Raw genomic sequence first — 15,902 nt, 5'->3', positions numbered from 1 at the left:
AGACTTCAGGGCCAACTTGATTCATGGTGAGGTGCAGAATTGCTGTTCTACATGGAATTGTATTGGGTTTTGGAGGCTGATAGGCTGGAAAAGGTTAGTTCTGAGAAGAAATGTGAGCTAAACTACTCTTTGCTTTCCAAAGGGGAGACAGTGTTATTAATGTATATGCTGTCGTACTGTGCTCCAGAATTTCGTTGTGCTTCTGAGGTCTTTTAAGAAAGCTTCCCCGTTAAACTGTCATCCTCAGCTGTGTCTACAGATGTTGAATAGCGGGTGGGTTCTGGCCTTCTGGGCTGACTCACCTCGATTGCTGGGGAGGCTTTGAGAAGGCAGCTGTGGTTGAACTTACTAGAGCCCTTGTCTGTCTCGCTCATCACTGTGTCTCCAGTGCCTTGGAGTTGCCTGGCACGTAGTAGGTGCTCAGTAAATATTTTCTGAATGAATGAATGAATAGAGGAGGGCAGGACAGAGAGAAGGGAACTGCTGAATGCCTTCCCTGTGTCTCCGGCTGCGTTTCCAGTGCTTTCGTCGTGATCAGCAATGACCTGCACGTTGCCAAATCCAACTGTGCTTCTCTGCCTCCGTCTTCCTTGGCCTCTCAGTAGCAGGGCTCTCTTCTTCTTGCGACTTCCTGGGCATCTCTCTCGCCTGGGTTTCCTCTTACCTCATCGACTGTTTTTGTCCCTCTGCTCTGCTTATAAATGTTGGTGTGCTTCAGCCCTCAGGTCTACTGCTTGATTTCTGCATCCTCTTCCTGAATGATCTCATCCAGTAATACCAGTAATTGCTTTGTTCATTGGTCCCCCAATTTTTATCTCCAGCCCGAGCTCCTGAGCTCCAGACTAACACGTCTACTTTTGTCCTTTTTTCACGTACAATAAACATCTCAGCCTTGAAGTGGCCAGTAGGACTCTGGATTCTTCTCAGCAGCCTGTTTCTGCCACAGCCTTCCCTGGGCTCCTTTGACAGAGGGAGGGGAATACATTCCTGGTTTCTCCTGTGCCCTGACCATCCATTTTTTTCATGTAGCAGCCAGGGCGACCCTTTACGAAGTAACAGCTCAAGTCACTCTCCATCTTAAAACTCTCAGTGGCTCCTGTGACACCTAAAATTCTGACTCCTTCCCATGGCCTCATGTCCCAGTTCCCTCCAGTAACCTCTCCTACGGGGTGGCCTTCTGTCTGTCTGTCCAGCCATACTGGCCTCATTTCGGTCCCCAGAACATGCTACACTCATTCCCACGTTAGGGCCTTTGCACTTGCTGTTCCCTTTGCTGGTTCCTTCTTGTCATTCTCGTCTCTGCTCAAATGTCTCCTTCCTAGAAGCCTCGTCCGAACCACCCTATGCTGAGTGGCTCCTGTCTCCTTTTGTTTTTGCAAGGCACTTACTGCTGTCTGAGATTACCCCGGTCATCTATTCATTATTAGTTTCTTGGGACCTTTGTCTGTCTTATTCTCAGATGTATTCCCTCCCTCTAGAAAGTCCCAGGATTGTAGCAGGCCCCGAATAAATATTTGCTGAATCAGTGACTCTGCTGAATCATTTCATCTTTATGGGAACCTGTGGCTTAGGGAGGCTGGTAAATGACTTGACTTCTCAAGTCTTCAAGGCATTTTCTTTTCCACTCTAATCCTGATGGCTGACCCATATCCTGTTTGCATTTAGTTTTCTATTTTTAGTTTGCATATAGAGAAGGAAGAAGGTATATATCAGGATGAGCTATTACCTAAAGGTCCTTAGCCCTGAAAGAAGAAATCCTGGAGTGTCCAAAGGTAATGAGTTTCCCAGTGGCATTGTCCACCAGTGATTGGTCTGGGTGAAAAAGAAAGATGGAAAGCAGAAAGGAAGGAAATTTACGTTAATTAAACATGTAGTGTGTGCTAAGTCCTTCACTGAATGCTTTTAGGCATGTTACCTAATTTGAATCTTGAAACAATCGATACAAGGTTGATATTATTGTGTTGAATCAATGCTAGGTTGATATTATGACCCCCATTTTATAGATGGAAAAACTGAGGCTTAAAAAAGTTAAATACTTTGCTTTAAGTGACATAACTACTGAGTAAGTCTAACTAGATTTTTTTTTTAAACCCAGGGCTACCTGACACCAAATTCTTCACTTTTTATGCTAAGATGGTTACTTTGTGAGATGAATATGCTCCTAAAATAGTGAGGATAAAAATATGAATTCAGTGCCCGTCCACATAGATTGTAACAAATATCTGAAGCATAAGGATAAGTTATACGGACAATATGGAAAACAGACATACAATATTCAATGCCTGAGCATATAATTGGATGAATAAAATACAGAGTGAACATTTGGTTCTCTGGCAGGGCTCATGTACGGTATGACATAGAGCAGCTGTCCCCAAAGTTCTTTGTTTCTAGTACTCCACAAGCAGCATTTGAGCAATTCAGGATTTCTTTCTGCTTTCGCTATAAATAGAGTTCATGGAATTCTGTATATCAAAGTTAATGCGATGAAAAGGAGCTGCAGAGAATGGAAATAAGCCTTAACTCATTCTATCAACCAGAAGCATGCTTGGCACCGGGAAGCCATAAGAACGCTGTCATTCCTTGGATGCATTCTGAGGACTTATTTAGCATCTGAAATTGCAGAGTAGATCCTATTATGTAAGGAGACAGGAGGGCAGCACAGTGTGGTCACAAAATGAAGAACTTTGTGAGCCTCAGGGAAGAGTTAACGGGGCACATACACGTAGAGAAAAGCCATGCGAGAGGAATGTGGGAAATGGATGAATGGGCGGCGTGTATATGTGCCTATCGCGAAGCCGGCTTGCTAAATAATCCTCAGATGTCAGATTTCCGTAAGGCCAACATGTGACTCAAAGCTTGCCACTCGACAGAGGATCCCGGGCTGCGCTGGCATTAAGAGGCTGGCTGCAAGCGAGGCTGCCACTGTGCACCAGCCCAGCTCCCTGTCGTGCTCGGCGTGTGGGCGGGCGCATGTGTGTGTGCGAGGGTACACATTGGTGCAGTGGGTGTTTCGGGAGCTAAGCACTGAGGCTGGATTTCCACAAACGATCATCACGAGCCCTCCAGACACACCAAACTTCCTCTCTTGGTATTTTTTTTTTTTTTTGCTTTCATCGTGTTTTTGGTTTTTTCAAACCCCAAAGAGGAGCGAGAGCCCCCCAACATTGAGCCTCCAGGATTGGGATCGTTTGCTCTCACCTGTCTCTGTGGGTGCCCTGTCAAGGTTAGAGCTGAAGCTATGTGGCACCGGCACATTCTCAAGCACCAGAGGAGAGGAGCTGCGTGAGGGAGCAGCAGACACCAGAGCGAGAGTGACTGTGCCTGGTTACCATGAACAGCAGCTTGCAGGTTAACCTGCCCAGGAGCTGGGCTGCGACCAGTGGCTCACTCCGGGAGAAGTCTGAGCATTCTTTTTTTCTTTTTTATTACTATAGGATGGAGGATGAAGCTGTCCTGGACAGAGGGGCTTCCTTCCTTAAGCATGTGTGTGATGAAGAAGAAGTAGAAGGTGAGCTCTGTGGGTCTGGGAAAGTGTCTGTTCACATACATGTGTCTCTCATATGTAGATAACAGCATTCAGACATTGCATACGTCTTACATTTTTAAAGTTAAACACCAAACCTTTTCTATGGATTTTTCATTAGTCTCCACATTTTGCTTCAACACAGAAAGTCATTTTAAGAACTTCATTGGACCATCAGAATCTGAACGTGTGGTCTTGCCTTGATTTATTAAAAAAAAAAAAAGTCTTATTTTAAAGCAGGTACCTATGTTAGCTGTGCCTCTCCATTAAAAATAAATATTTCACCAGATATTGCTAACCACCTTCCAAGGACTATTTCAAGGAAGCTGCTAGATTTATATAAATGTATTTGGCAGCACCTTCTAATATACTTTCTTGCAGCTTGCATGGTGGAGAAACAGATCTTGCACAAGGAGAGTGATACCATTGTTTGTAGGGAAAATGGGCCCAAGCTGGGGATGTTAAGAGTGGTCATTATGGATGAGTCTAACAGGAAAAGATGGACAAGAATTTTTTTTTACTTATAAACCTCCAGGACTTCTTTTGCTAATGCTCCCTAGTGCCTGTTAAAAACCAAAGAAGAGTTATATTACCTGGTGCTATGATACTTTCAGTGTGCATTCCCTTCTCTTGTGTCCTGACATATCAATAATGTGGGAATAATGCTATTTATTTGATAGCAAGAAGGCAAGGCTTAATAAATATTTATTAAAATAATTATATGAAGGCATCACAGATATATGTCATCATTGATATTTATAAAATGATTAAGAAAAATAATCAGGGCTATAGGTAGTACTCAAAGTTAAATGAAGCTTGTAGGTGGATCGTGACCAATGCCATCCTTTAAAGTCACCTGAGGGGCAATTCATACGTATTCTGGAGAACTCTAGTTGGACTGGTGCCATTTGTAAGCATTTAGTGCCAATCAGAAACTTGGACTCGAGGATGGTGGTATTGGGAGAAAGAGAGTAGGTATTGTGTGTTCTGGAAAATTCTTCAAGCAGCCTGAACACCCAGTCCCGGGCAAGCGATGCTCCCGTGCCACCTGGAACAGATCGAATAGTGTGGCCATTATGTTGTTTCTCATATTGCTTTAGTAAGTTTCTTCTGCCCACGTGGTGTTAGTGGATTGGCGGCCCCACCCCCACCCCACCCCACACTTCCCTCATTTATGCTCCGGAGACTGACTAATAAGAATTCGATGCCTAAGTTTCTTAGGAAAACGGAAACTACAGTATTTTCTGTCATATTGTTTGACGGGTTCCTTGCATTTTTACAACCTGACTGTGGGAAAATATCAAGTTGGTCAAAGCAAAATAGTAAAGCTCTTGTCTTAAGATTCTTGGAACCCTTGATGTGAAATCTTCATTGTAGTGACTCTCCTAGTGTTGAAGAGAAGATAAAAGTATTAAAGTTAGAGCATAAGGACATAAGAAATGATATAGATTTGAGTGAGTATCCTGTAGTTGTAGGACAAGTAAGGTAGAAAAAAGCTTGGGAATGAGATGTCCTTTGAGAATAAGGGTTTAGCCTAGTTCACAAGAGATGTAAATCACTTCTTGAGTTTGTAAGCCCTGTAGGAGTGACAGCACTCCACTGCAATAGGATATTATACACGGTTTCTTAAGGCTTTGACTAAGAAGTGTATTTCCTGAAATATTTCCCTTGACTTCAAGCACAAAATTAAGACAGCAATATTGAATTCTATGAATAGCACACAAATCTGGAGCCATATTTCTTTAAGGAGAAACAAAAAGACAACCAAAGGTGGCAGTAATATCTACATCTGTAACATTTGAGAAATGTGTTGGCTTTGTGATGATTAAGCTTGCCACATGGATTTTGTATATTTCCCCATTCTTATAAGAACTCTATTTTAATGACTGTCTTTCATATTATGGATCCCTGAGGTGCTAATATTTCTTTCAAGGTATACTTAGCTGCCTCTTGCTGCATCTTGAGGCCCCGTGGGATGGTGGCTTGTAATGTCTTTATTTGGTGGGTGACTTCCAACAGTGCAGGCTCTCCTACAGAAGAAGTCTTGAAACTCCAGTTAGGAATTGTTCATTTCTAAATCAGCATCCTCCCAATTGACTCTCCCCTTTTCTCACCTGGCTTTCTCAGTGGGGGTGGGAGGACTTAAAATTTATAGTCTCTCTAGGTGACAGTATAAAAAAAAGTTGAAATGATCATGGGTGTGATGGCACATCCATAGTTCCAGGGGTCAAAAAAGAAGAAACAGATGACTTGGTGGTCAAGACCTCTAAAAAGGATTCACATTTTGAGTGGGAATGTTTTTCTCAAGGACATGAACCCATTTCATATTTTTAATATGTAGACAAGGTATATTTTTGAAGGAAAGCAAACTATTATCTCTGTTCTGAAGTTTGGGTATGTTTATGGCAGAAGCAAATGCTCCAGTTTTGAGGATCAGGAATTCAAAGGGCAGGGAGCTGGAACATTTTACATTTCTATTATCAATTACATTTCCTTTTATCCAAATATGTTATCCAAGTAGTTGTTTCTCTTGTTTCTAGGATAAACACTGAGGTATATTGCAGCACAGTTGGCAAAAGTAAGCTTAAAATAAAACAGTTTTTTCCAGTAATCCACGCAAATGAAGTATGCTCCTAATAAGCTATTATTAAGGTGACTAAGGTTCACTAGCTCCCAGTATTTTGAAATGCTCGTGCTTTTAAAATTCTTCTTAGGGTCCCCTAATTTGGGGTGATTGGATTCAGCTTGGCCTGAAGGCAAGAAGATGCCCTCTCAGAGTTCCTTGTCATACTGTGGTTCTGAAGGGACTTCAGTCCACACCCTCATTGTTCAGCTTTACCCCCAGTGGGTGGCATGACACTTAATCCACATTCTAAAAACTCAGTAGAAAACCATCAACTGCAAAACTCACTAAGAATAGAATGAGTCAGAAGAGGAGTCACCTTCTGTTTAAATAACAGATTTATCTGTGTGATATATATTTAAAGACCTAAACCTCTTTGTCACATAATTTTCCTCATAGGTTAATGGCTTAAAGAGATACTCTTTCAAAAGGAAACCAAATGCCAATTTTAATCTTTAAAATAAATAGAAGCTTCTATATCTGTCTTTTCATTGGTTACCTTATACAGTGTATGGTTTTGGAAGGTTAACATTTTGGGCAGGGGATGGTCCCTGTGGATAAACGTATTTAAACATGTCGCCATTTCAGATATTCATGTTTGTTTCTTTATCAAAAGGCTTCAGCTCCTACCTAGGCAGCCCTTCCACAGAATCTGTCTGTAGATGACAAATTAACGTTACCAGGATGATCCAGAAATATAGACCGTGAGGAACAACCACTTGGTTTTCATTTCAGATATAGATTGGAGGAGGGGGACTGCCAGGTTTTGTTGGGTGAACCCAGATCGAGATAGGAAGAAGGAGTCCCAGGTTGCTTTTTACAAGCATAAGGAAATCCAATGGATGTTTTATTCTTAAAAAAAAAAAATCAACTGGGATTTCGCATCTGTGTGATATAAACAGATTACTTAATATTCTCGTTTCGCAATAGGGGAAAAGAGCAAACTCCACCTTATCCTTTGAGATAAGGCTTTGGCTCTGCAAGGCTAGGTAACTCCCAGCAGGCCCTGGCAACCCTGACTTCATGAGGAGGGGCCTCTTCTTAACATCAAGTCCAACGAGCAACTCAGGAAACATAAAGTACAGCAGGACAATATTGGCTAAAACGTGGCTCCATTTTTAAAGTTTGATTGGTGCTCTCCTATAGCTGTTATGATATAGTGTGGTGGTTTTACTCTTCCATTCAAAACCAAATCCAGTTGGAAGTATGCTCCCACTTGTCTGAATGGAGGAATAATTCTACAGTTCTCGTGGCTACTGATGGACATCAAGAGAGAGTTCTATTGAAAATGCATGGAATTTACAGGAAGATTTTTTGGGGGGGAATAAAAGTAAAAAATTAGGACAGGGTCTGGGACACTAACGATTTCTTAGAAGAAAAAATGAATAAATGAATATACATGAAAACCATAAACTAATTAAAGCATATGTAGAATTATTATATATAATCCTCTTACATCTTAGTTTAAATTTTTAGTTAGAAATTTAGTTGTCTTTTAGTATTCTTAGTCAAATGAGATGATACAGTCTGTAATTACTGCATCCTTGTTTTTACTCCTGTTTGATTTTGCAAAGATCATTGATATTTATACAATTTATATTATATATACTGATAAGAAAAAGAAGCCCCTAAAACACTTCTGCCTTCTACATGATCTTTTGAAGAGAGAGACGAAAATGATGAAAAATGGTGGCTTTTGTCTTTTTGGAGGTCAAGACCACAACATTTTACAGACATGAAATCATAATGACTTAAACCTATTTTTTTTTTCTAGAGGATATTACGATAGTCTATTCATGTGTATTAGGGGAGGTGGTGTTCTAAAGAAAAAATGGGGCCCGGTAGACATTTGTTAATAATTACAATGGAAAAAAATGTAATTGCCGAGAAGGCGTGAATGAAAACCTATCGGATGGGAAGGGAGGGGCTGGGGCTATTCTGAGCCTTGGATGCAAGTGTCTGGTTGCATTTTGCTGACCTCTTCTCCTCTGTTCATTCTAATTGCCCAGAAACAGAGTGTTCAGAGGAAACACTTAGGCAAATACTGCTGAAGGAAAAGCCTTCTTCAAAGAAACAATATACCCACACACTGGAAAGTGAGGTGTTTGAAGGCTGATACTTGACTAGCACCTTAGTTTCCGGAGCTGACAGAGCCTGTGCAGACCTTTCCCAAGTCTCTGCTTCTTTCTCTTCATGGCCTCAGCTGAATGCCAGCCAGAGGTTCTAAAGCATGCAGCACTCAGCTCTGTAGCTGCCGGACACCTCTGGCTAAATCAGGGAAGTTAAATCTTTATATGTAGATTTCCTTTGCTTCAAGGAAATCTGATGATAGTTCCATGGGTTTTTGAAACTGGAATCAGACCTCCCTTCCCAAGTTTTCCAATTGTAGAAAGCTCCCTGGTGGTATAGTATGGGCTAAATTAAAGCCCTCTAGAAACCACTTCCTGTCGACATCTTTTATGGCAATAATCCCTAACAAACTTGGTGCTTGGGTTGTGTTTTGCAAGGATCCAGAAATCCTGAAATAATACACTTGCAGCAGCAATCTTGTCTGTACATTGGGCTTCTTTTTAGAAGCTTTTTATGAGGTCATATTTGCAAGACATATTGTTTGATATTTATTTTGGGGAGTCTCTATTGTTTGTTTTATTCATGCATTAAAGCAGAGTGGCTAAGCATTGACTTGAGAATAAAAGTTCAAAACTTGCTCAGTCGCCAAATTGTTGCATATGTGAAGGAAGCAACCTGAGTTTTTCTCTCTGTAAAATGGGAATACTGGATCATGTCATTCACAATAGAACTCTTGATAATTACCAAAGACAATGTCGCTGCTATTCCTGGCATTAGGAAGAGGAGTGCTTTATACTATACCACTCTCTGTTTTTGTTTTTGTTTTTTTTTTCTGATTGGTACAGCTTACCAATGATTTTCATTAATTATTACTATGCTTTCTAAAAATTCTAATTGGTCTAAGTGTCATTTGCTTAATTCATTTCTCCCAACATCTATCTCTTGCCTTCCTAACCATGCTTATCTACTGCTGCTTCTATTGGAAAAGTCAAGCCAGAAAGGTCAAGTGACATTTCCCAAGGCCTATCATCTGTTTCTCTGTGAACTCATCTTGATCCTTTAAGCTCTGGGTGTGAGATCTCATTTTCATGGTTAGAAGGCTCCAGTACACATTGCTACTAATTTGTTAAATTGTCTTCTTTTCCAAGAAGAAGTATATTAACTGTGATTGTATACTGGGTAAAATACAAATGCTTGCCCATTGTCTAATAAAGCCTGCAATGTTGTTTCTTTTGGAAAATTCTTTTGGAATCTTTTTGATTCATGTGTGTAGTGTTTTCCACCAGTGAGGAGGATTTAAGAGTGTAGTACATGTATATAAACATGTATGTATATATATATATATATATATATATATGCATTTCACCCCCCTCTCCCAAACAGCATAAACTAGAATAATTTTGCTCTCTACTGGCTATTATGTAATTTAGGTGTCAAGTAAATGAGATTATGTAGCAGTATGGAAATAATATGAATACTGTGTATTCTCACCTGAGCTAAATACTTCCGCATTTTTACTGTCACAAGATTGAGAATCATTGGGGGAATTGAGAATTGGGTCTGATGAAGTTGAATGACTAAGAATAGAATAAAGATCATTCGAGTCTCTCTTGTTGTGATGATAAGCTTGCTGGTGAGATTTTACTTTGTTTTATTTCATCCTTACTTTTTTGGCTGATAGCATTTAGAGGACTGAAGTGAGTGAGAGCCTGCCATGACAGGGGTTCATGGAAGGTTCCAAACATTGTATCCTTGAAGCTGCTGATTGCCAAGTGGGAAGAAAGGTGAAGGTTGTGAGGGTGGTGAGTGACATCCGCTGAATCAGCAGTATGGGTGACTTGCTCTGAATAGCTGGAAAAGCTTTTAAATCTGGTTAATTGTTTTTACCTTTCCGTAGAGTTAGAATTTGAAGGCAGAGCTCATTCTAAGTGCTGTATCCAGTGTGTTCAGTCTTTGTGCTTTCTTGATTTTGAAGGATACTTAAACCTCTTGAGAAATGTTCACTTTTACCAGACCAAAACTTCTGGAAATAAAAATGGGTTTTGAATTTGAGTAATGTTGGCCTCTGTATCAGTTCTAAAGGGCTAGAATTACATATTTATAGATTGGGTACTGACCACCCAACCCCCAGTTGGTTATTAAAGTTTTCAAGAGGAAATTCTATCCATACTGAAAAATAAAGAGAATGTCTTCAGTGTAGAATGAAAGCTCATAATTGAATCCAGTGGATATATCTATTTGGCAAATTAAATCAATGTTTGATTGTTCAAGTTTTTCCTTGATTTTATTTTGTCCGCACTGTGATTTGGAGGACCCGGTGTCTCACGATCTCTTTCTATTCCTGGTCTGCCACTGCCTTTCTGAGTGACACCAGGCAAATCATGTTTGCATGGTCACGGTTTCTATATGCAAAATGCATTAATAACCTATCTCATTATCCACCTACCAGAGATTTTCAGAGGATTTTTGGATAATACCTGAAAAATACCTTGATATTTTGCAACAAGTCATTGATATATTACCTAATTTCTGAAACTCATTTTGGTTTTTTTTGTACAAAGAAATAGCATTTGTACTTCTAATCTCCTAGTTTTGCTAGGACTATAAGTAAAGAAATTTAAGATCCCCAGGTGGCTGAGCATGGTGGCTGTCACTTATAATCCCAGCTACTCAGGAGGCTGAGGCGGGAGGGTCACTTGAGCATAGGAGTTCATGACCAGCTTGGGTGATGTATTGAGGTCCTCTCAAAAAGAAAAAAAAAGTCCCTGAGATGAACCCTATAAATTTAAGATATGTCCCTTGGGCATAACCTTTGCATATAATTTATCTACAAAACACTTTCAGAGTAAAGCTAATACTGGTATCTGGTAATCAACAAATTAGTTGATTAGAAACTGTGTTAACTCTTCCTATTGACTTTAATGTAACTGATAGGCAATGCTTTTTTTTTTTCTTTAAGCATATCAAAATGGTAAGGACAGTTGCAGGTATCAGCTCTAACAGTTGCTTTTCTAGGCTCACACACATCACTGAATGTGAAAACATATTCTAATTAGGGCCATGATTAATGTTCAGTCAAATGGACCAGTCATTATTTAGGGACACAAGGTTAGTTGATCTGATAATTTAGAGATTGTATCACATACACATAGTGCATGAGTTTACATGAAGACCAGAGTGTGTATTCCCCACAGGGTAACACTAAATTGAGCCCTGAAGGATGAACAGGAATTAGCTAGATGAAGAATCAGGGAGGGGCAGGCACGTGTGAAGGCCCAGAAGTGAGAAAGAGGTAGGCCCATTCAAGAAACAGAAATAAGGAGCGTGGCTGGAGCGTGTGAATAAGAGAGAGTGGTCGGAGGTACATAGGATGCAGATAATTCATGGCCTTTTATGCTGTGCTGAAGATTTAGGATTTTGTTGAGCATGCTTTGGGGAGCCATTGTGGAAGGGTTTTAAGCAGGAAAGTGACAAGACAAAATCTGCAATTTACAAAAGATTTCTTTGGCTGCTGGGTGGAGAGAGCATCCTAAGAGGGCAAAGATAAAAGTGGGGGTAGTAGTGGCCGTTGCCAAGATTTAATTGAGAGATGATTTGGGTTTGGACTTTCCATAAACTCTTCCAACACCTTTTAATCTTCTCCTTGCAGTTCTTCCCAATTCCCGTTTTTCCAGGTGCTTCTAGTTCTCCTCCCTCTCCTTAAGTTCCTTTCCTTCTCTAGAGGGAACAAACCTCAAGCACACGGTTTTGGAATGAGCAAGGCCCTGGGAAGTCAGGAAACCTGGGTTCTTGTCCTGGTGATCCCAACTGCTACTAGTATTACCGTAGGCAAATCACAGTAACTTGTCCATAGCTCATCTATCTACTTGTAAGGTGACAATGTTGAACTAAATTTTCTCTAAGTTCCCCTCTCATTCTAAACATTCTACAGCAGTTCCAAAATTTAAACTGGGTAAGTGTAACGAAGCACACAGAGGGAAAGGAGATGGGTGCAAATGGGTAATTAGGACTTACTGGTGGATGGATGGATGGATAATAGATGGGGTGGCTGCTTCTGGATTTCTGCCATGAACAGTTCGGGTGATCACGTGCCATTCTGTAAGTTGGGGAACACCGTGGAAAAGTGGAGGGTGATGATAGAGTTCACCTGTTTCAATATATTGAATTAGAGGCACCTGTGAGATGGCCACATGGGTCGTTAACTATCCAGGCTGGAGCTAAGCAGAAAGGACAGGGATAGAGGCATATATGTGGCAGTCCTAGGTACACAGCTAGCATTTAAAGCCATAGGAAGGGATGACATTACCCTGGCTGAGAGATTAGAGTGAGAAGAAGACTGGACTGGGCTCTGCAAGAGCCAACATTTGGAGACTAAGAAGTTGCAGGCCTAAGAGGAAAACCAGGAAGAGGGTGGAGCCTCGGAGGCCGAGAGAAGGGAGCTTTCAACAAGGCGCTAGTGATTGGCAGAGCTGAATGAGTGCCACCTGGAAGTCAGGGTATGTGAGGGTTGAACAGTAGCTGCTGGATTTGGGGCAAAGAAGGTGACTGGTAGCTTTTGTTAGCCATGTGGGCGTCGTGGTTAGGTGGGAGTCAAACTGGAGGAGAGAGAAGAGTGCCCAAGGGGAATTTATCATCGTGGCAAGTTGGGAAGAGACTTTGTAAAGGTGGTAGAAAACTTCTAGCTTTTCCCTCTGTGTGCTTCGTTACACTTACCCAGTTTAAATTTTGGAACTGCTGTAGAATGTTTAGAGTGAGAGGGGATCTTAGAGAAAATTTAGTTCAACATTGTCACCTTACAAGTAGATAGATGAGCTATGGACAAGTTACTGTGATTTGCCTACGGTAATACTAGTAGCAGTTGGGATCACCAGGACAAGAACCCAGGTTTCCTGACTTCCCAGGGCCTTGCTCATTCCAAAACCGTGTGCTTGAGGTTTGTTCCCTCTAGAGAAGGAAAGGAACTTAAGGAGAGGGAGGAGAACTAGAAGCACCTGGAAAAACGGGAATTGGGAAGAACTGCAAGAAGATTAAAAGGTATTGGAAGAGCTTATGGAAAGTCGAGAGAGTGAAGACGCAAGCCTGGCTGGCCTCTTCATTTGTGTGACCTTAGGTGGTCAGTGGAAGGACAGATGTTAGGTACAGTCAGAATATCTTCCTATTTGGGGGCAGCTTAGGGAACTATGGGGTGTGAAACTAAAGTTGTTATTTTTATGACAAACATTGTTAGAGAATTCCTGAGTCCCTTTTTCCTTTTAAATAATGTCTAATGTGAAAGGACTAATTATTTTTGGCTGTGTTTCACAGACACTGGAGGGTGAGGGGTGGCGGGGACTGGTACCACAGTACCAGGAAAGTGGGAGAGGAAGGATCTCTGTAAGCCCTTAACTGGCTTTTTTGGCTTTAGCTGGTCCACTGGTAAATGAAGAGAGTGACCCAGGTGATGTTTAGGTTGCTTTACCTTTGAAAGCATGGTTCTGTGCTGCTGTGTCAGCGAATGTAGTCCTCCTCTTTCCTGGGTGCATGTGGAAAACCATACTCACGAAGATCCTGGGATTGGACTTAACTAGGCTGCCATAAGTCACCTGTAGCACTTTCCTAGTTCTTGGTGATTGTTACGGCCCTATGGTATTATCTGCGTCTCATTTACCTACATATGGCATTCGAGGGAAGGGAGTTACATGAACTTTAATATTTATAATATATAATATAGGCTGGGCGCGGTGGCTCATGCCTGTAATCCTAGCACTCTGGGAGGCCAAATTGGGAGGATCACTCAAGCTCAGGAGTTCGAAACCAGCCTGAGCAAGAGTGAGACCCGGTCTCTGCTAAAAATAGAAATTAATTGGCCAACTAAAAATATATAGAAAAAATAGCCAGGCATGGTGGTGCATGCCTGTAGTCCCAGCTACTTGGGAGGCTGAGGCAAGAGGATTGCTTGAGCCCAGGAGATTGAGGTTGCTGTGAGCTAGGCTGATGCCACAGCATTCTAGTCCAGGCAACAAAGTAAGACTCTGTTTAAAAAAAAAATTATAATATATAATATAAATGAATTAAACCTTCCTATAAATATAACGTTATATATAAGTATTATGGTAAATATTTAGATAGTATATTAACTATTCGGTACCTGATTAGCCATGAGCGTATTAACCGTATCATGGATTATCTGTCTATAGCAACCAAAGACTATTCTTCCTATTGCCTGGCCAGGTTTAGGCCGCTGCAAAAAGAGCAGCCATAATAGAGTCAGAGACTGACAGTGCGGTTGGAAGGGAGTGTGAATGTGTGCATTTACATGTCTCTCTACGCTGCCTCTCTGGCTGCAACTGCAAATCCAGTTATCAATGACCGTTGGATTAGCCATTGTTTTGTATCTTACAACCCTACTTCCTGTTCAGTTGTGCAAATGGTGACCACAAGAGAAATAATGGAAGCTGTCAGTTCTCTGCGTTTGGCTCACAGGTGGATTTCGTCTGATGGCACATTTACTGCACATGAAAATTTAGCAACAGTTCTGGGGTGTTAGGATGGGGGGATGGGGAGGTGGGGGGATGAGCATCTGCCTGTTGGGTAGCTCCTGTCCACCTTCAGTCCTGCCCTGCCTAGCACTGGCCTTCCCAGGCCTTTTGGCTCCACTGTGCTCCATTGAGCCAGGGACAAGGACCGACAGACCAGGTTCCTGGGGGCTGGCACTCTGCGTGGCAACCCTGGGCAAACTTAGCTCAGAACAGGGCGGAGATTGCCGAGCAGTTCTTCTGGACAGGGTGAGAGAAGATGAAGGTTGTGGAAGGTGCTGCCTCCTCTGTTGGACCGTTAAACTCTATCATGGCGAGAACAGGCGACTTCGGGACAAGTGAAGCCTGGGTCTGAAGTTGGCTCCTTTGCCCTGGTCAGAGTGAATGTTCTGGAGACTAAAGGGGCTCCACAAGTTATCATCAAAGCTTGAGCTGGGTGGGAATTAGGAAAAATAGCACTCTGTTCTTTCCCCTTTGGAAAGGGTAGGGAGAAACAGGATCAACATGTATGGAGCGCCTTCTAGACACAATGGGAGGCACTTTTAATGAAGATTGTGCATAAAAATTATATCTGTCTCCACAGATTGTATATAGATATTTGTACATAGATATAAATAGATATATTTTCTATCTGTAAATAGGGATATGAAAGATTTTGCTAGAGCAAAGTTAAAATTACTCTGGAGAATCAACTTGCAAGATTGTGGAGCATTTCAGGAACTGGAATTTAGAAAGGGTAAGCTGATTTTTAGTTCTCTTTATTCATTAAGGTAGGTTCCTGAAGTGCCTTTAAGGGGAAATTCTTGCTTTTCTATCTTAGATATTTTCAAATTAATGACGATCACTGAACAGAATAAAATTGTATTTCTTTAAACATATTTGCTAATTCAGACTTTGTATAGTGCCAGTTTTTGCCTTTATTATCAGCCATTAGTAATGAAAATTGCAATGGAGACTTAATTTCAATGTCTGGTCTTGGGGTTCTTATCCTTATCTAAGGACTATTAGAACTCTTTTGCTAAAAATGCGCGCTTGGAAGGCAGGTGCATAGGTTTGCTGAGCTAAAGGACAGGCGTCTAACAACCATAAGCTTCCCTCCGCCTTTGAGACCTTTTTCCTGTCGCTGTTTGTTCTTGCCTAAAAACTGTTATCATTGTCATCATAACCAAAT

General features: G+C 41.3%; 1 protein-coding gene across 12 annotated transcripts in view; it reads left to right on the top strand.

The window, feature by feature from the left end:
• The window catches only part of SLC4A4 (solute carrier family 4 member 4), a 427,648-nt gene that overhangs the window by 140,259 nt on the left and 271,487 nt on the right, over nucleotides 1-15,902 (top strand). For 10 of the 12 annotated variants that reach the window (XM_012785922.3, XM_012785920.2, XM_012785923.2 and 7 more), the window contains one exon: nucleotides 3,435-3,508. In XM_012785922.3, the coding sequence (XP_012641376.1) occupies nucleotides 3,435-3,508 (74 nt within the window). Of the gene's footprint in view, nucleotides 1-2,856; nucleotides 3,089-3,434; nucleotides 3,509-15,902 lie in introns of those variants that run through there. The other 2 variants (XM_012785915.3, XM_075997861.1) reach the window with 2 other exon arrangements.

Source organism: Microcebus murinus, chromosome 26, assembly GCF_040939455.1.
Source record: "Microcebus murinus isolate Inina chromosome 26, M.murinus_Inina_mat1.0, whole genome shotgun sequence".
Classification (NCBI taxonomy): Eukaryota; Metazoa; Chordata; class Mammalia; order Primates; family Cheirogaleidae; genus Microcebus; species Microcebus murinus.
This window is presented reverse-complemented; position numbering and strand designations above follow the sequence as displayed.